A 22,060-nucleotide genomic window follows, 5' to 3' on the forward strand; every position below is an offset into this window, starting at 1 on the left:
GAGAAGAGAGAAATGTGGACTGTATGAGAGAGATGACATGCTACTAGTTCTTAGCACAAGCCTCTCTAAAGGATAAAAGAACTGTCACCCCACTGAATTCAGTAGGGGTTTGGCCTTGCTCCTTCTGTCTTATCATGGTTTCTTTGGTGACTTCATCCCTCTGCTGCATGCTAGCCTATATATGCTGATTCTTCTGCTCCATCAAATAACCCCTTATTCTGATTCCTCCTTCCTCAGCCAAAACCCGTTTAACTGAAATAGCTACAGCTGTTTGAAGGGCCAGCTTCCCTTACCTGGATGGGCCGTTTAAAAGATAAGGGTTTTAGAAAGTGCAACTATGATGAGCATCCAGAGGTGGTATTCAGCAGGTTCTGAACAGTTCTGGAGAACCAGTAGTGGAAATTTTGAGTAGTTCGGAGAACCGGTAAATACCACCTCTGACTGGCTCCGCCCACATCTATTATTTGCCTCCTGAGTCCCAGCTGATAAGGAGGAATTGGGGATTTTCCAGTAACCTTCCCCTGGAGTGGGAGAGAATGGAGATTTTACACTATCCTTCCCCACGCTCACCAAGTCATGCCCACCAAGCCATGCCAAAGGCAACCAGTCCACAGAACCGGTAGTAAAAAAATTTGAACCTCACCACTCTGAGCATCTTTCACACTACTCTCATTCTTATGTTAAAGGGTTCTGTATCAAGGCTTTTCTGATTTTACCACAATTCTTATTGCCATGATTTTTTAGTATTTATAGTAAATCATTTTCATTTTCACAAGCTAGGTTTTTTATTATTTGTTAGATTTCCCAGGGAGAAGGGAGGAAATGAATCCATTTTAAAATAAAGTGCAAAAAAGCTAGAAAAAGTCCACTTAGGAATTTTAGAGAAAATCAACAGTAAAACCAAGTACCTCATTTGCTCAAGACAGGACTGGATACATACAGAAATGTGACTCACTGAATGAAATCCAAATATAATTCATTACATTCTCCTTTTCCACGATGTAAGATTAGTAAGTGTTTTAATGAACAGCATTAATCTTTGCAGCTGCCTTTTAAGTTTAGCATTAACATTTTCTAATTCATTATCTGTAATTTTCAGTTTATTGCTGCATTCTGTTAACCACAGAAAATGCCATTTATCAACCACATGCAATTTTAATTAAATTCAAATTATAGAAATACTTTTGCAGAGCGATTCCATTTGTAATGATGTCAGGAGGAAAGGACGGACACTTACCAATATTCATCCAATAAATGTGCAGTGGTGGGATGCCTTTGGGAGGATTGCAGCGCAAAACCATTGCATCACCATGTTCTACATCAATGGGGTCAATTTTCTCCTTAGGAAATTTAGGAATACCTATTGTAATAGAAGCACCACAAGAAGAAGCTAAATAGCACTTGTTAATCTTTTCCTATTTGTGTCATTCTCTTTATTAATTGTTACCTGACATGTTTTGTTTTTGTCTTTTATTCAGTTGATAAAACAAAAATTATTGAAGGAAAACTATTTTGACATATGTTCTCTGACTATCGAGTGGCAACTTCAGGCATAGTGGAGACCCTAACAGTGATATACTGTATATACTTTTTATTGATCATGTTTACATTCTTCCTCCCCTCTATATAGATGGTAGGTTTGGTTTTACTTTACAAATGAAAGGGGTTGGACTAAGATACCTGATGAGGTTCCTTAGCACCTTCATGGAATTTAATTTTATTACATTATTTATTTATATCACTAACATCTAATCTATCCCCACTTCAAAAGCTGGTTAAGCTTTAAAGTCTGTTAATTACATTTATCTTGAAAAAATTACCTGAAAATAATTAATCTCACAAATCCCTATTCTCGTGCAATACCATCCTGAGATTATCTTCAGAGTTGCCCTTCTAAAATTCCCAAAGTTGCTACAGCAGGTACACCGAATTATTTTAATTCTAAAATATCCTCATGAATTCTTTTCCTTATGTATTTTCCTTTCCTAAATATTTAAATTTTTAAATTCTGTTTCAATCTGATGTTTTTCTGTTGATGGTTATATTGTATTTTAAAATTGTATTGGTGTTGAAACTTAACTAGTCGGGGTGATTTCCTGCTGCATTACTTCTGGATAAGCACACAATTTTTTTTGCGCAAATGCACATTCACGCACACAAAGTTAGAGAAGGGAAAAAATAATATTTTTTTGCAATGAAGATTGTTCTGCGTATGCGCAGAACCAAAAATCAAAATGGCACCACCACCGATAGAACCGGTTCTAGGCAGGCCAAGTTACTACCTACTCGGCCAAACTGGTCTGAACCTGTAGGAACCCACCTCTGCAACTAGTTAATGTGTAAATATGACTTGTAAATAAATAAGTAGAAATACAGTATAATTTTACAGTCCTAGGCTTTATCAAAATAATGAAATTATTTCCAGAGCATGCCATTATTGACATTCTATAATTCTTTGTATTTTCAACACAGCCTTCTAACTGTAGATAAAAAGTTAATAGCAGCATTAAAACAAATAATAGTATACCAAGCATTAATCTCTTTACATTGTTTTAATTTTTTAAGAAGTTCCAGAGTGTTATGCCTCTCATTAAGTATCACTATACATAAGCATTTATAGAAAGAAAACAAAAATAAAAAGACTCCATGTATGAAGACTCAAATTAAACCTTGTTTTAGATCTTTGCTGCAAATCTCCCAACCTCACTGTGAAAACGTCCATCATATGCTTGAACTTCACATTCACTAGCTGCTAATTTGCCATAAACTATGGGGAAAGGGAGCTGGTTGGGAGGGGGGAAGGCTAACTACTGGTCATACCTTCCAGAGACACCATCTCAAGCTCAAAGTGCTGGGAATGGAATGCAATGACTCACCAACCAGCTCGCTGTTGAAGAGACAATTCCCAAAACAATTTATTCAAATATAATTGGACAATGAGGGATCAGCAGTGGAAGGAACTGGATGGGGAAAGTTAATCAGAAAAGTTTGGCCCACAAACACAGGCTAAAGCTGAAGTGTCATATAACCAAAAAGGCGAATGACTTTTTTGAAAAAAGGAAAGTTGAAGCTAAACAAAATCTAGTAATAAATTTTATGAAGGTTGTAATGTGAATAGTTCGCTTCTATAAAAAAAAAAAAAAAAACCTCCTTTTTTCTTTATATCTGTCAAGTTCCATAGTGTTGTGGTCCACCGGCGGCCTGTGGAGCTCACAGCAGAGTTGGACAGCGAGAAGGTTGGAGAGCAACATGGGCCAGTCCTAAAGTCTGGGGAAGGTTCAGACGAGGGCTCTGCGTCAAGGGCAGAGAGGGGGCCAAGGCCATCAGGGAGTTATGTGCTGTCTCTGGAGCCTCCAGAATCGGACATCAGCAAGGCAGAGGAACATGAGGAGCCTGTTCCCAATGTGAGAGCTGCCAGAAGGCAAGAACAGTTAAGACAAAAGGGGCAACTTGGGAGTAAGGCTTGGAGATGATTAGCCCCACCTATAGGACATAAAGGAGGAGCAAAGGAATGTGAGCCTTTGCAGGAAGCAACTTTGTTCGTTCTGGTTGGTTTAAACTCTGTGCTCCATGGGGCCTTGCAAAGCTAATTGGCAATCATGTCTTCGGCAGCATTTCAAGGGAGATAAAGATGGGTGCTTAGCAGCCTTATCCAGAAGGACTGTGGCAGAATTCTGTCAGACTCTTTACAAACTATTTGTGACTCATTACAGGCTGTGAATGAACATGATTCACACTGTTGAAATAAAAAGAGGGTTTTTGGGACTAAACATGTCCTTTTTACTGTCTCAAGAAGCCTAGGTCAGAACACATAGCTTGAAAGACCAGGAATTCCCGCTCACACACCCTGTGTGTGTGTGGGTGTGTATGTGTACATGTGTGCATGTGTGCATGTGTTTATGTAGGCATCTTTAACCACCTGCCATCGGTCCAGCAAAATCACTCAAGTAGTTCTTGTTGACCCCTTTCCAAGATGTATAATGTTGAGTATGGAGAAAGATCTCAAGAACATTCAGACTGGGAAGGGAATAGAAGGAGAAGTGGTGCATTTAGCCCTTGGCTCACAATTTTAGGAACCATATCATAATGCTGAATTGAAAGAATGAGGTCTAAGACTAATGGGGAAAGTAGAGTTTTAAGTGTATCATACATAGAATTAAAGCACATCATCTTAAACTGTGGGAAGCCAATGGCAACCAATACAGATCTCTCATTATTACAATCTGGAGTTATTATTTGTTTGTTTTTTCCCTCCCTTTGAGTTGTGAGCCGCCCTGAGTCCCTTTCAGGGAAAAGGGCGGCATACAAATAAAATTAAAATGAAAAAAAAATATTATACTGGCTAGCAGCCTGGCTATCACATTTTGCACCCAGCTGCCATTTCTGAATACTTCAAATATCATGATCAGCACCAAACTCCAAACAATGTCTCCTCCTTTTGCTACAGGAATAGATTGAAAATTAAAAGTTACAGAATGTCTCCATTACATAGCTTAGTAGTTAGTGCCTTCAGCTTTCTAATAGTCTTCCATTATGAACTAGAATATAATTATATAATTCAACACTTCTCTCTGTATTTATGTAAAATAATTCTGAATGTTCACTCACTTGAAAGTGCATAAACTCTTATTTATTTCAGCTTTCCCATTTTCTTCCCTATAATATTGTAGGGCTATTCAGCTTAAAATTTGTGTAATAGCCCTTTTTATACATTTGCATTTTCATTGTGTTGTTGGAATAACTGGAATGCGTAAACAGGACTTTTATTTTCTCCTTCAGCAGGATCCTTGTTTGACTTTGAAATCCCGCTGTCACTGAGCAAAGTGTAAACCACTCAATGGTTTCCTTGGCATAATTGATGTTGAAAAGCATGACTTGGTGCGATTTCTTTCTCTGTTCACTTTTTATATGGATGGTGAGTTGCCAAGCACCTAGTACCTTCCTTCAAAATTGTGGAGAGATGCCTGCCAAGAACCATGCTATTATCATGATGTCATATTTATCAGGCTATGCTTTGATTGTGTTTGTACATAAAAGGAATTGATTTATTTTAAGGTCCTCTACAACCCCACTTATCAAATTTGGCCATGCAGAATAGCATTGTTTAGGTACTAACTCAACCAAAGAGGACATAGGACAGAAAAGATGGACCTTGCAAAGATGCTAAGGTTTCTCTGTAATAATTAAAAGTCCATGTATTTGGATATGAAGGGTGGTGAGATATAAACTAGCACACAAAACACTATTTTTAATACAATCTAATACAATCCCCTTCTTTCCCTCATCATTTCTTCACTCTGTCATATATACAGTATATCCCCTTAAAATGTTAGGAATTTTGTTTTGTCTTATTTTCTTTGTTTTAGTATATAAACATATCAAAATACATCAATAGTCACCTATTGGTTGATGGATCATATGCAGAGCATAAAGAACATATATGGATCATAGCGATATTGGAAATGAACAAATACATTTTATTTCTTCCCAAACACATCAAGTTTAAACAGAGGTGAATGGTATGCAAATTTAAGTAATAAATAAAATAAATAAATTGGGTTATTTTCACATCTAAGCCAGCAAACTGATCTTGAACAGCTAAGTACACGAGTACATGAGTGAGAAAACCACGAAACAATATGGGGCTAAGACCATACAGGGAAGAAATCAGGAATAAGTCAATACCATACCACTTATGTATAGTTGTTCAAAGTGCCATATGTATTTGGCCATGAAGTACCATGAATAAAGGACAATTTTCCTTTACCTTTGCATAAAAAGCCATTTATATACAATTATAGACAAATACGTGATTTTTCATTTATTTATGTATACAGAAGCTTAAGAAAGCAGTTGTTCTAGAGCAGTGGGTGCATCCTGAAGTAGTTGCTTTAATTGTCTTTATGATATATTGGTATCCTTTAGGCTTGCTATTTTGCCTTCCTCTGCTCTTAATATTTTTGTCTAAAATAACATTCCATAGTTATAGACAAATATCATAGTCAGTATCTCTATAGCTACAGTCAACATCATAGTCTAGTTCATATTGCCTTTATCTTTTGTTGATATGTCTATCTTTTGTAAACAAAAAACAGGTTCTGTTGTCTATATAAAAAAAGTTTGCTTCCAATTGGAAAAAGGTGTGATTTATACTTTTAAATAGCAGAGATGTTGATTGAACTGTCCAGAAGGCCAGGAAATTTATACAAAATATTGAAGAGAAGAGATTCATATGGAAATGTTAGTTGAAACTAAACAAAAACTCCAACAGCTGATGTGGGAAATTAAAAGGGATTATACTGAACTAGGCACTAGAGATATCTTTATCTCTCACTAAATGTTGAGCCCGATTATGGGTTACAAATGTCTAATGTGGAATATAACTGAAGCAAATTCCCTTGAAAAAAAATATTATTTGAAAAAATATAATTTGCTTACAAGAAACATATTGAAATAAAATATTAAAAAAACTTGATTGATTAAAAAAATGGGGTTTTTCCCCAGCAAGAACAGAAAAAGTGAGTTATTATATAAACCCCAATTAATGCTAACTGATGAGCAAGGTAGATTTTTATGGGTGAGGGAATATTAGGGAATATTGTTTTGTTTATCGTGATTTTAAGTTAATATTTTGGTTTTATTTTTATTACCCGGATTTGAACAGCATTTCAGCCAAAATAGAAAAGGGAAAACTAAGCTGTGGTATGGACAATTTGAATGACGGAATGTTATATGTATATGTATATGTATATGTATATGTATATGTATATGTATATGTATATGTATATGTATATGTATATGTATATGTATATGTATATGTATATGTATATGTATATGTATATGTATATGTATCTCTCTCTCTCTCTCTCTCTCTCTATATATATATATATATATATATATATATATATATATATATATATATCTCCATCCTTGAACTCTTGCAAAATAGCAAACATATCCACGATATGTAATAACAATAATAGTAATAATAATAATGAAATAATGGCAATTAAGAGAAGAAAAAGGTGGAAACTATATGCACATTTTCTCTCCATTTCTAAGATTTCTAGATTTTCTAACTGCCAGAAAGTTTTTGCTCTTGTTTTTACAAACATCTATTAAAATTTGTTGAAAAATGGATCAGTTATAATTGTATGTAAAAGTTTGTGGAGCATTAAAATAAATCTCCAGAGAAAAAGAAGGGATTCAATATTAAACACTGTCTACCCAAATCAAATCACTGTCTGACACTGATAACACTATTCTCCTGAGTACTCTTTAAATTGGTTGTATATTAATATGCCTGCTAGCTCATTCCTGGGAAAAAAAGAAGCATGGTGAAAGTCAGCAAATAAATTTTGCACAGCCCTGATAATATATGTATGCATAAATTCAGCCACATTCCATGTAACTTAGGGCTAAACTATTCAATACATTAAAGATGTAATGCTTGATTGCCTTCTGGATTTTATTTATCATAGAGCAAGAATATTGTCTTTGTTTGTGGGCAAAACTTAAATTCACTACCAATACTTACATTGGGTTTAAAAAGAAAACAAAGGTAGAGGAGGAACGGAGAAGTGAATTTTGGTGTACTTATGTGTAGCTAAGGAAAAATAAAAAAAAATGTCATTATTCTCTGATGTTTAGTATATGTGGTTTAACTCTAACCTAAAGTACTTTGGAGTTTCTTTATTTGTTTATCAAACTTGTGTGCCAACCCATCTCGTGACTCTAGGTGGCTTGAATAAAATACAAAATCAAACATTAAAAACAATAAATAACTTACATTTTAAAAAAATCAATTAAAATAAAACTAATCAGGATAAAGAGGGAGGAAGCAAAGCATCCACAGAGAGGAATTGGGGTGTTCTCTAGTCCATTAGCCACTTTCAACATGCCACACTCCCATTGTGGCCCCAGGCTAGTTGTCATAGCCATGTCTTTAAGGGTTTTCAGAAGGCTATAAAGCATAGGAGTGAATCTGACTTCACATTCACGTTTCAAAATGAGTTTTTGATATTTCCATTTCCATCAGATTCATATAGAATTCCTCACTTGACATGTTCAAAGCCAACTAAATTCTAAGAAAACACCTCATTATCCAATTAAGATTCTGAAGCTGTTATCTTGCCATCCTACCTAAAGCACATGGTAGCATTTCTGCCTTCCAGCAGCTTTTTCTTCTATTTGGTCGAGTGTGAGAAAATTCTCAGCCTCATTTTTTGAAGTAAGATATTGGAGATATTAAGATATTGGATAGCCATCTGTCTGAAATGGTATAGGGTTTCCTGCCTAGGCAGGGGGTTGGACTAGAAGACCTCCAAGGTCCCTTCCAACTCTGCTATTGTATTTGTATAAGTACAGATAATCTTTGAATTACAACAATTCATTTAACTGTTCAAATTGCAACAGCACTGAAAAAAAGTGCTGTTTTTCACACGACCATTGCAGCATTCCTGTGGTCAATTGTGTGATCAAAATTCAGATACTTGGCAACTAGCTCATATTTGGGCAGTCATGCGATGTCCTTTTGTGACCTTCTGACAAGCAAAGTCAATAGGGAAGCCAGACTCACTTAACAACCATGTTTCTAGCTTCACAAGTGCAATGATTCACTTAATAACTGTGGAAAGAAAGAACATAAAATGGGGAAAAAACTCGCTTAACAACTATCTTGGGCTCAATCGTGGTCGTAAATTGAGGGCTAGTAGACTTGAAGGTTTGTTTAAGATTGAAGTTTATCCTAATCCCAAATTGGGATTGTTCTGTGAATGTAAAACCAAAAGGCAGGGCGTGTAGACATTCTCAGTCATCCAGGTCCCACCTTTGGTTGTCCCAAAGGTACTTTTTCAGGAGTCAACTGGACTTTCTTGTTTTTTTAAGACATTTTGCTTCTCATCCAAGAAGCTTCTTCAGCTCTAACAGGATAGTGGGAATTGGAAGGATTTATATTCCTTGCAGATAGCTGGTCATTTGCATCCTTTTAGAGGGTAGTTGAAGCACTTGGAGGTGTCAACGTCTAAAGCGTTTCCATAACTACTATCAACTTGGGGGAGGGGGGGAAGGCCATGCATACTTTTGGCCCGAGTAAAAGTCTCATATTTCTGTACTTGGATGTGACTGCTCATGTCCAGAATCTTGCCATAACTTCCTGTTGGAGAATGTGATTGATGACTTCAGGCAGAGGGGAGGGGACACAGGGGTAAAGTTAAGATGCCATTAAGTGGGATTTAGTTTCGGCTCTACAGAAGTCTGTGCCAAGATGTTAATCCTAATTAATGAATGGGTTTTTTAAACTTTGCCTGGAGGCTCGTAAATTAATTAGGTCAACTCTTGGAAACTTCACAGGAGGTTTATCTGTGTCCTTGGGGTCACCTGAGTAATTCTCCTGGTTCCTGTAGCCAGAGGTTCCTTCCTGTCAGAGCTGAAGAAGTTTCTTGAATGAGAAGCAAAACATCTTCAAATAAAAAACAAAAAAGTCCAGTTGCCTCCTGAAAAAGCACTTTTGCAACAACCATGACCTGGATAATTGAGAATCTTTACAGAATGTTAACTATACAATTTGCTATGAACACCCTTTGAATTGTGTGGGAGTAGAAATGGATTTCCAGAAAAAAAATATTTCAGACTACAGGAACCAGGAGACCTATTCAGGTAAACCTCCAAGTGCTTCAACAACCCTCTGAAAGGATGCAAATGACCAACTGTCTGCAAGGAATATAAATCTTTCCATTCCCCACTATCCAGAGCTGAAGAAGTTTATTGAATAAGAAGCAAAACATCTTCAAAGAACAAAAAAAAAAAAAACCAAGAAAGTCCAGTTGCCTCCTGAAAAAGCACCTTTGTGACAAAAAGCAGAGCCTATTACTTTTATTTTAACATTCAACAGAGAACTACAAAAATCCTTCAAGAGCTGAACCTTCTGCCCAAGGGAGATAAGCAGTACTCTTTGGCCACAGGGCAAATCTTTCAGTTAATGAGCTAGTGCTTTGTGCAAGGAAGAAGACCTGTTATAACATCTTGGGCTTGCAGGCAGCACTTGCTTTTAAAGGAAAAAAGAGCAATGGTGGGGTTTTAGGTCAATCTTCTCAAGATAGAGGAGCAGCACAGCTGGTTGACACAGCACTGAGTCTACTAGATCTGGGCTGTAACAACCTTGACAGCTGTTAAGTTCCAGCAAAGACATTTTGTTCCATCTCTGTAACTCCTAATCAACACCGAGTAAGGTTGTCTTACTAAGCTTGCCTGCAACTTGCTTTGGCCTGTAGCCCATCCCTTGAGGTATTCAGGGTACCTCAATTGCCTACATTCTTCTATGATCATAACCACCATTCGTGCCTTGATTGTATGTAATAGTTTGCCTCTTCCAAATGACATTACTGGCTTATTGCTATTCTGCAATAAAATAAAAGCATTGAAATCATGGTCCCAAGCCAAAAAAAGGCAACTATTATTTTTGCCTTAGATTAATTACAAATCTTTTTTTTTAAAGTCATTAAATTACAAATCATTTAATTCATCATTCAATTCATAGCAAAGACAGCTTTTACACATATTTTTCTAGTGCGCCAATTTCTCCTTTTTCTGGAATGGGAGGCATTATTCATAATAACTTATGCCTTGGTTCAAACAGAATACTGTAATGTGTTCTCTATAGGGCTACATTTAAGGACCAGTTGAAAGCTGCAACAGGTCTACAATGCAGCGGCACAGGAAGAGCCGAGGTGGCGCAGTGGTTAGAGTGCAGTACTGCAGGCCACTTCCGTTGACTGCTAACTGCAGTTCGGTGGTTCATGGCAAAACCCTCTCAATTGCTACTACGAATGTTAAGAGAATATGTCCATAAAATCATCAGGAGTCAAGTTAGGTTTGAAGGAGATTTTACTAATGTGGATTATAGGCTTCTTACCTTTAAGGTTTACATTTAAATTCAAATAAAGGGACACAGTGGCTCATTGGCTAAGATGCTAAACTCATCAATCAAAAGGTCAGCAGTTCGGCAGTTCGAATACCTAGTGCTGTGTAACAGGGTAAGCTTCCGTTACTTGTTCCAGCTTCTGCCAATCTAGCAGTTCAAAACCATGTAAAAATGCAAGTAGAAAAATAGAAACCATCTTTGGTGGGAAGGTAACAGCGCTCCACGCACTTTCAGCATTTAGTTATGCAGGCCACATGCCCATGGAGATGTCTTCACACAGCGCTGGCTCTTCGGCTTTGAAACGGAGATGAGCACCACCCCCTGGAGTCGGGAATGACTAAAGGGGGAACCTTTAAATTAAATTCTAATGTTTCAAATTAAAAATGTTGAATAGATTTGCTCAAATAAAAAGGATTCATAATTAACTTTCCCAACTCTTTATTTTTATTCTTCGAAGAAGTCTCACTACATTTATTGCCATTTGATGTATTCCTAAATGTATCATTGAGAAAGCGGATGAAAGGGAAGAATCCAGAAGGAATACTTAAGACTCAACTAGAATATAGGGAATGCTTGTCACAATTCTCCAAAACAAAACATCTGTATTGTTCAATCAAGGCCCTTCTATCTCCTATGTGGTTCTTATAAATCCCACATCAAGTCAGGTACAATTAAGGCAATGAGCTACCCTAGCAATAAACAAGATGTTCAGCATCTTACAATTTAGCTGTTTAGAGAAAGTACATTGAAATAACAATAATTATCATCACAAATACTCACCTGGAACTATTAGCTCAATTTCCTCTGACATAGAAGTTCCCAACTCATTGGATGCATAGCAGCGATATTTTCCTTGGAAAAAGGCTATGTTGCCACGATTTTTAACTACAAATGTTCCTGAATTATTAAATGTAGTTATCCGTGAGTCACCCAGCAGACTAAATGGCTTCCCATCTTTTGTCCAGTTAAAGCTAAAATGACATTAAATAGGCATTAAATAATTTTGAAACAGTTATAATGTATCAATATTGTATACATTAAATACCAGAGATCTTAATCATTTTTGCCTTGCCTTTTCTCATCTATGCATGAAAAAATTAGATTGACTACATAATAGATATATTTCATATAATGCTTTTTGATAAAATCAACTGAAACATAATGTTGCATTCTATACTGGGCCACTCAAAACCTCAAATTAAAGGATAACTATCTCAGCAGTTCTTCAGTGTATGTGCTGAGAGGCACATATTACTTAAAATACAACATTTAGAAAAATTGCTAAGAATACAGAAGAATGTAGAAGATCAGATCTAATGCTTATCTAGAGACTAAGTAGTTCAAACATTATAAATTAATAATTGTCTAGTAGCCTTCATAAACTTTCCCTCACTGTCCTTGAAGTACTATGTGAAATATAGAAGTGCTGTTGTTTACCTATGTACAAATCCAGGTGTCAGAATAGAGTTGAAAGGGACTTTGGAGATCTTCTAGTCCAACCCGTCCTCAAGAAGGAGGCCCTATATCATTTCAGAAAAGTGGCTGTCCACTCTCATCTTTAAAATCTCCAGTGATAAAACACCCACAACTTCTAAAACTAGCTGTTCCACTGGTTAAATTTTCTCACTGTTAGAAAGTGTCTTATCTTGTCTTATACTATGGAAAATAAGTTGGCCACCTTTGTAGCAGCCTCTCAAATACTGTAATACTGTTATCATGTCACGCCTATTCCTTCTTTTCTCTAGACTGGACATACCCAAATCCTGCAACTGTTCTTCATATGTTTTAGTATTCAGGCCTTTAATCATCTTAGCTGCTCTTCTCTGCACTTTTCCAATATTTTTTTGTAATATGGTAACTGGATTTAGTATTCCAGTTGTAGTCTTATTAAAGCTTTGTAAAATAGCACTAATAAAAAGATACAACACTTAGTGATAGTCAAGGTTACTAGTAAGCTATCAAATCAAACTAGAAAACAATAAAACAATATAAATCGAAAGATACAAGCAGCATGGTTATAGTCATAATTGGGGAAAGATAGATACTAGGAAGAAAGAGAAAAATAATAGTCATACATTCTTGGTAAATTATTGACAGTGTTGTGACAATTACTTTTTAAGCAGAGTGATGGCATTCAGGGGAAAAACTGATAAACAAATAGTATCAACAATATTATTATTATTTTTAAAAAAGGATTTTAAAAGAGAAAAGGCATTTAAATTAGAAATCCAAGTTTCAGGACAAGATCATAACATGGATAAGAACTCATTACGGAATGTTTCAAAAGAAGTTGGCTGAAAATTTAAAAATGAAAATGAAAATAAACCAAGAGAATGACCTGGATATAGGTAATCAACTTACAACTGATTACTTAGCGAGTGTTTGAAGTTACAACTGATCTGAAAAAGGGGACTTACAACCCAGATTCAAAATTATGATACTAGACACTGGGAGACCATGAGCTCTATTTCTATTTTAGGCATGAAAACGTGCTGGGTGACTTTGGGCAGTCTGTGTGTGTGTGTGTGTGTGTGTGTGTGTGTGTCTGTCTCTATCTCTGTCTCTGTCTCACTCTCTCTCCCTCCCTCCCTCTCCCTCCCTCCCTCTCCATTTCCCTCTCCCATTCCCTCTCTCTCGCCCTCTCTCTCTCTCTCCCCCCCCTCTCTCTAAATCAGTGATGGCGAACCTATGACACGCGTGTCAGTGCTGACACGCGTAGCCATTTGGGGTGACACGCACAGGATTTCATGCGATTCATCCTCGGCTCCTGCACGGCCGCCGAGGATGAAAGAATCTGTGCTGGAGGAACGGGGGGGCGGGACGTGTGATCTCCCCTGCCCACACTCACTTACTATATCACCGCCGCCCCTTTCTGAGCGCAGGGGCTGCTGGTAAGGCATGCATGCGTGCGCACACATGTCATCAGCGCGGCGAGGGAGGACCGGCAGGAGAGGAGCGCGGGAACAGTGCATGCCTCTCTCCAGTCAGGCCGGCACAGAGAGTCTACTCCTGGGACTGTCGGTTACGACCGCACCACAGCAGGGAACAGCGGAGTGCCAACGGGAACTGTGAGCGCCATTAGCAGCAACTATAAATTGCGCAAAATTATGTTTTTGTCGAAGTGACACACAACGCGAGTTATGCTCGATTTTTTGCCGATTTTTGACACACCACGCCAAAAAGGTTGCCCATCACTGCTCTAAATTATCTCACAGGGTTTTTGTTGTGGAGGTATGTCTTAGGATGAGGAGTATTAAGTATGTTCGCTATTGTATTTATAAAAATAAAAGCTGGATATAAATATAAATACATAATTACAAGAGAGAGAGAGACAATTTTTGAAAGAAAGCAGTGGAAAACAAAGGTTAAAAAAGAAATAAAAAAGAAATAAATATGCAGTGTGTCCCAAATTCAGTAACACTTACATTGCTGGGGGGTTTCCTTTAGCTTCACACTTGATTGAAAATTCATCATCAAAAGGGAAAGCAACCTGATCTGTTGGCTGTGTTGTTATTGTTGGAAGCTGTTGCACTGAAATACACAAAGATAAAATGATTGAACAAAAGAAACCAGGAAACCCTAAAAGCCTTGACTTTTTATGTTAGTGCAAACCAGCCTGACTTTAACAGGAAATTCCCCCGGAACAAGAGCAGCTAGTAAAAGTATCTCCACTGATCCAAAAATGAAATTAGATAAGTAGTAATCATTTTACAAAAGAGTGAGGATACTGTAGTGGTTAAGATGGGATTAAAACGAGGGACACTTTGATCCCGGAGAAGACTCTTGGAAAGACTCTTGTATTCAAGAAAATGTGAATAACCAAGAAAACAAATTAATTCTGAGTTCCCATCAAAGGCACAAATAATCTGGTTTAAATCAGCATAGTTTGAACATATTATGTGACGACCTAGATCAGGGTTGTCAAACCCGATTTCATTGAGGGCCACATCAGCATTGTGTTTGCTCTTGGGAGGCGGGGTGGGGGTGGCCAGTTATACTCTACTTTTGTCAGAGGTCCCTGTGGTGGCCTGAAAGCTCTACCAGCGAAAATGGGCTGTTTCCAGGGTGGCCCTGCGTATCCAGCCCCTGGGCCTTGAGTTTGATACCCCTGACCTAGATCATTTCGAAATTCATATTGCTAGAAAAGATGAAAAGAACAAGAAAAAGAGGATAGATAGCAGTGTGATGAATGAACTCAATTACAGAGTGGAGGCTGTAGATCTGAAAGACTAGGTTGGGAGCACATTTTCTCAATTAAAATCTATCTTTGTGGTCAGGCACCTTATTCATTGTTTACTGGGCAACTTCAGGCCAGTAACTCTATCTCAGCCCAACTGAACTGACAAAGTTTCAGCTATCAAATAAAACAACAGGAAGCCACCATATCTATGATCTTGAACTCCAATAGAATAGAATAATGAGCATCTACATTGTTCACTTATCTAAACTTCCATTACCTGGTACCTGTACATTCTACAGAAATGTTTTCTTGGTGAACACCAGAATTTTGAGAAACGAAAGAACAACATAGTATACCCATGGAGAATCTTGTAATAATATCTAAACTTCCTTCCAATAACCATCTATTATTATGAAATATGCTCAAATGTCTTTATAATAGTACTTCTAGGGAAAAATTGCAAAAATCTAAATGACTTTAGTGAAGAGATACTAAAATTTCTATCTAGTGGTTATCCAGATTTGTGCAGCCTACAGCCTGATAGCCCTATTGTACAATGCAACCACCATTTTGCCTGATATTTTTAACTTATCATATTGTAGCTTCTACAATAAAGCAAAAAAAATGTTCTAGTTTCTCTGAATCCTTCCTTAAAGACTTTTAAGTTATTTCATTTTTATGTGTTTGGGCCTAACAGAAGTTGATACAAAGAAACTTAAGTTTGGTCTCCTATGAATTATCTTGGCGGGTCTCAAAGTTTGTATTCTCTTTGTCATTTTACATGAACATGAAGCATGAATTGGAGGAAGCTTTGGTGTTAACTGCATTCTCTCTACTGATGAAAATCATTTGTATGTTTCCTTTCTTCAATTTTTTGAGAGCCTCTGCATACGTCTCCTTATTGTAAAGGACTAGATGTGAGAAAATGATCTAAAATGGAATTTGGAAAAGGCAGAGTTGTTGCTGATTCCAGGCGTTTCCAGGCTCAGATGATGTCCTTTTTCTGAGTGGGGGGGTGTATTCTCCCTTAACGAACAAGTTTGCATCCTAAGGATTCTCCTTGATACTGGATAGCCTAATCCTAATTCTAGCAATAGCAATAACAATAGGAAGGAGAGTCCTTTATCAGCTTTTGCAGGATAAACAGTTATGCTTCTGTCCACAGGGCAAGTTCTGGCGTCTGTGATGCATGGTATGCATCATACCATGACAGTATGATGCATGGCAGTAATCTTAAAGTTGAATACTACAATGTGATTTTTAAATAAGTTATAATTTGAACTTGCTGTATCCATTTACTATGGAACTTATCAGGTCTTTCTTATATCAGTCTTTCTGAGATCAGAGTTCAAGCTCAGCTCAGCATCTATATGGTTAGAGTTTTAATAAGCCAATATTGTTTTTAAATAGCATGATTTCATAGGACCCATTATTGCAATGCCCACATCAGCCATATCATAATTCCAAAGGCCACCATGCTTTGGATGGGACTTCCTCTCCCTCTTTCTCTCTCTGGATGAAGGGCTCTTTATGGAGGGGGGGGGGCATTCAGTAAATTATCTTTGGTGTGTGTGTGTGTGTGTGTGTGTGTGTGTGTGTGTGTGTGTGTAGACCATTATTATATCCTATCAACTTTATAAACATTAAAATTCTAGAGGAAAAAAATCAGCTATTCTTCTAGTGGCTCAGATCAATCCTGCATTTTTGGATACAAACAAAAATGATTCATAACTTAGCATGCATGCCCTGTAATAAAGTCCTTATTGTATGTATTTGCATAGTAAAAGGGGAAAAAACCTTCCCATCATGTCTCAGGTCAAATTTGTGAATATCTATTTTTAGAATCCAAAACCCCCTACTTTATTTAAATATTATTTAAGTGCAGGTAACATTTTAAGAGAGACTACCTCTCTAAATACAGATTTCTAAACTAATATATTTTTCAAAAAAACAAGAATTTTATCAAGATATATAAGAAGAAAGATCATTCTTCCAGAAGTATGAAAGCTGTTGGACAATGGGTATAAATCAGATCAAATTATATCAAAATCCTTCCAGACTCTCTACAAATTACACAGTCTTTTCACTGGATTTGTAATATAACTCAGAGAAACTGAGAATAAAGCTGTTACTGGAATTAAACTGCTTAAAAAATTAAAATACACATGATATAGTTGCACACTTTTAAAATGGGAGATGTTACATCTAAGTCTTGGTGTAACTTAGTATATCGCCATGGAATCTACCTACCATGGCCAAACAGTGGCATTTTTATTTAAAACCATACACCCCCAGAAGCAGAATAGATGGACTCACAACTATGCAAATCATCTATTTCATAGATTTACATTCTTTTATTACACTGAAGAAATTAAAGTGTTGTGAATCTTCACATAACCAAACTATAAAAATGGAAATTGTACCCTGAAGAGTAATTGACCATAATAGAATTACCACTTTGTTATAAATTACAGGAATGAATATTAGAGAACTGGCTAGAAAGTCTTTAAACCTAGTGAACTGGAAAACCCACTGATCAAAGAGAATGCAGTATCTTGCTGCACCATATGGTACCTCTTCATCTACACCGCCAATGGAACCAGGCTTTGCCTATCTTGTTTATTGCCAAATATGATTCATGTTTATTAAAGCCATTAAAACCTTCATTAACAGAAATTAAGAATTCAGATGAAAAAATGGGGTCAAAGCAAGGGCATGTAATTTGAGGAGATGATTCTAAATAATGGGTGATCTGGAATCCAAATTTGCAATTTATAAGAGAATTCAACCACCAACTCTGAAAAAGGCAATTCATTTACTGTGAACTAACACCAAGAAAAGTAATTGTTTTTCCATGGTCATTAGAGCAGTGCAAATCCTAAACAAACACATCTCCATGAATGATTAAAGTAGCCATATCAGCAAGAAGATCCACAAATGTGAAAAAAAGAGATGGCTGCTTTAATAATTCAAGGCAAGGTGTTTCAGACGCGATCCTACTCATTGCAAAGCAAAAGATTTCTGTATAATACTCACTTTCAACTTTCTGATAATACTATTCTCTATGGGACAATACTTCTTTATACACAATTCCATCCTCTCTGCCTAATAATGGCAGTCTACAGTCAAATTAGACAAAATAGTTTCCTGGGATGCTTAACACTAAGACAGAAAATTGGCTGATATGAGATTGGAGGGGTGGAAAAGCATCCTACATATAAAGGTACATTAATCTGCTTAGTGAAAACATGAGTGGCTCTCTCTCAGGAGAACTTGAGAAAAGTGCAGCCAAATGAGAATCATGAGGCTCACAGGAGAATTTTTACACCTTTTTTCTTACTAAGGTACTTTTAACTTCTATTCTTCAGCACTGACTACTTGATTTGGGATACTTTGATTGGGTCAATTTCACAATAAGCATAAATACAGTATTAATAAGTGTTGACTATATATAACAACAGATCTTAAGTATATCTTATTTTGGTTGACAATGAAAATGCAATTATTAAGAATATAGAAGGAAGGAAGGAAGGAAGGAAGGAAGGAAGGAAGGAAGGAAGGAAGGAAGGAAGGAAGGAAGGAAGGAAGGAAGGAAGGAAAAGCTGAGGAAGTATTAAGACTTATTTTTTTTATTATCTGTCTATAGAAAAAAAATCACCTCAAAAGTTCTCATTAGAGAAACTTGTGAGATATCCAGTATATGACAAGCAACAGCAGGTTTTCACATAAAAATAGATGGGAATGGAACAGATCTCTAGAACTTCTACACATTCTGTAATTAATAAGATAAAATTGAAAAAGTGAGCTGAATGATGTAAATGAAAAGAAAAAGAAAATCATTTATCTGTAATGGGAACAAAGCACTACTATTTTAGAAAATCCAATCCCATATCTGCATCAATCCTTTAAAAACTGTATTGTTCCATTATTTGCAGTTTTTTCTCTTCATAGACAAATGATACATAAGCTGCTTTTATTGAAAAGTATAGTTGCAAGCCACTGCAGTCATGAATGGCAGCTAAATCTATTATAAATGGATAAATAACAATACAGCATATGCAAAGCAACAAAAGAATTGTTTCATTAAATACTCCTGACTGATAAATATTCAAGGAAACATTAATTGGTATTACTTATTGCCACCAATATTTTGGATCTTCACTTTGAGTTTTTCTGTCATGTCTGGATACCTAAAAAATTCTAGTGAAACTCCTGTCTAAATTTGGTAATCACAGCTTTAGTGCCTGATTCCTAAAGAACTTCAGCCACCTATCTATGTGCTATATATACCTTTGATATTTTTGCATGAATCATAAGGAAAGAAAAAAAAACCTCGCAATTCTGTCACACAGAAATTCTTGAAAGACCACACTAAGAGAAAAAAAAAGCTCAAAATGGAAACAACACATTCGTAAGATCTAATCTAATCACCAATAGAGGAACAGTCAGCAAATAGCCATAACTTACCAGTAAGAGGGATTTCAATAGCTGCTGCCAAATTTAATACAAAGAGAATCAGGCACACAGAAATCCTTTTTGTTTCTAATGGTATCTCCATCTCTCTTCTGTAAACATGAAGTCCAAAGAGACTGAAAGATGCTTCACAATCTTCCTGTTTTGCACACTGAATACAGTCCCAGACAGCAAAATCTGGAAATGAAGCAGAGACAGTCACCAAAATAAACTTAAGGCAACGGTTCAGCTGTAATTATGTTAAGAAAATGAAGAAATAGGAAATATTTATAAGCAGAAGCATAAATCACAGCAATATACAGATCGTAATTTATTCTTTTAGCCTCCTGTTCTCATATTCAGGAAAAAAAGAGGGGAAAAAACCCAAAATCAATTACCCCAAACAAATCAAATTACTTTCCTGCTTGTATCCAAGGGGAAAAATGATGAACATATTTGGCACACTCCTAACGTTCTATTTGTTTTCTTTTTAATAGAGACATAGAGAGTGAAAACAGTTTTAAAAATAAGATATTTATCATGGCAGTTCATTTATTTTATTTTGTAATACAAGCTAGAATTATTTTACTATTCCCCCAACATTCTAGCAGGCACACCTTAGAATTTTATTAACAATAAAACACCTTTGGATAGAAAATGTGCTTTCTACCCAGGCACATTCACAGATAATATTGTCTACCACAGGTATCTTAAACTGAGAGTCAATAATTTAAGGTTGATACAAAGACACCATTACTTTTATAGCCATTGTAAAAGACATTGGAAGAACAGAAGCTGGATGGTATAAAATGTAATGAAGAACCAAAAGTCTATATATCATTTTGCCCGTAGCTCACTGCCCAAGGTGGAAACTAGTAGTTTGGCAACCAGCTGCTACACTGATGGAAATCAGGTGACCATTTATCTCAGAAGAAATGTTCTGAATTGTAATTTGTACTTCAGAAAAGCCAGCTATCTTCCAGTTATATCTGACAGAGCGAAGGCAGTCAGCCAGGAAGTGACACTTAGAAAACCCCAGAGAGACAATGAGAAACAGCTGGCTGACCAGCAGTTATTCAGAGGGTGTTACAGGCCATTGGTTTATAACTGGGTAGAAATTATGGAGATTTGGGAGGGGGGTGTATTTGTTTACTCAATACAGGAATTAAAGCAGAGGGGCTCTGATAGCGATTTATATTCAAGGTTGCTCTCCTCTCCCCAGCCTCCTCTTAAATAAAAACTGAAAATGAATAGAAGTTAACCTGGAGACGGAGCATATTCAAGCAATATTTCAATCCAAATTAACTACATCTACAAATGATTAGATTTAGGAAGTGTTAAATTAAAAATGTCACCCAGTCTCAAAGCTAATGTGGTAGGCTTTGGTGGTCCTTGATATCTCCATAAACTCAAAGCCTATTGCAATATTCTATCACTAATGTAATCCTTCATGAATCATGCATAAACAACTGACATAGCAACTGTTGTGTTAGGGCCGTCTCACCCATATTCATTGAGGTGCTCTACCCTTATCAGAGATGGGCTGCACTTATGTTCACAAGTGGTTTGTTGGTTGTGAATGCCTGTCCATGCGCACTAGCTTCGCTCACACATGCCCCTTTGGGAGTGAAATGGAGTTCAAAGAAGCAGGTAATCAACTCAGGCAGCTCTGGTGAATAAAGTAGGGGCAGCACGAAACTCAGGTGGGCAGCAAGAATGGAGGGAATGAGCCAGAAAGTAAGTTATAATGGATAGCTTAGCACAAGGGTAGGTGGGCGGGCCTAGCCAGAGATCAAAGCTAAGGCTTCCCCTGAACCCACATGACCACATAGCAGCCCACCACTGCCCTTACCTCATCCTGCCCTTTATTTTCTAATTTTTCCATGTACTGATGTATATGTTGCTGTTTTCTTCATCCTCATTATACTGTCATTGAATTTTAGAGTTTCTTCCCACACAACCAGAAGTTAAGAGCATAGAAGGCACACACTGTTAAATTACTGTTTCTTCTGTTGTAACATAACTTTATAGCATCGAACAAAGAAAGTACATTATTTTGACTAATCATTACACATTTTGAAAGAAAACCTGAGGTAATCTTCAACTTACAGTATGTTCATTTAATGATGGTTTAGAGTTACAAGCACCTCACAAAATAGTGATTTATGACCTGTCTTCATACGTATGATTATTGCTAACTCTCCCCCAGAGTCATGTGATTGCAATTCAGCCATTTGGCAACTGTCTTGAATTTACAAACTTTTGCAGCATCCTGTGGTCAGAATTTACAACCTCTCCAGCCTGAGTTCCAACAAACAATGTTAATTCGGGAACCTGGATTCTCTTAATAACCAGGTGATTTGCTTAATAACTATGATTGTAACATTGGGTCTGGTCATATGACTTGCTTTACAACTGCATCAACTCATTTTGGAAATTCTGGCCACAATTGTGATTGTAAATTGAGGATAAATAAATTAAAACTGTATCCTAAGTAACAAAAAAGT

At 36.7% G+C, this 22,060-nt stretch overlaps 1 protein-coding gene across 1 annotated transcript in view; it reads right to left on the bottom strand.

Annotated features, from left to right (window-relative positions):
- CHL1 (cell adhesion molecule L1 like) overlaps window positions 1-19,659 on the bottom strand; it is an 88,892-nt gene extending 69,233 nt beyond the window's left edge. The window contains exons 1-4 of the mRNA XM_032210596.1: window positions 19,569-19,659; window positions 14,347-14,452; window positions 11,702-11,892; window positions 1,238-1,360 (exon numbers count right to left, since the gene is read on the bottom strand). Of these exons, the coding sequence (XP_032066487.1) occupies window positions 1,238-1,360; window positions 11,702-11,892; window positions 14,347-14,452; window positions 19,569-19,659 (511 nt within the window). The remainder of the gene's footprint in view (window positions 1-1,237; window positions 1,361-11,701; window positions 11,893-14,346; window positions 14,453-19,568) is intronic.
- Between the last annotated feature and the right edge of the window lie 2,401 nt (window positions 19,660-22,060).

Source organism: Thamnophis elegans, chromosome 2, assembly GCF_009769535.1.
Source record: "Thamnophis elegans isolate rThaEle1 chromosome 2, rThaEle1.pri, whole genome shotgun sequence".
Classification (NCBI taxonomy): Eukaryota; Metazoa; Chordata; class Lepidosauria; order Squamata; family Colubridae; genus Thamnophis; species Thamnophis elegans.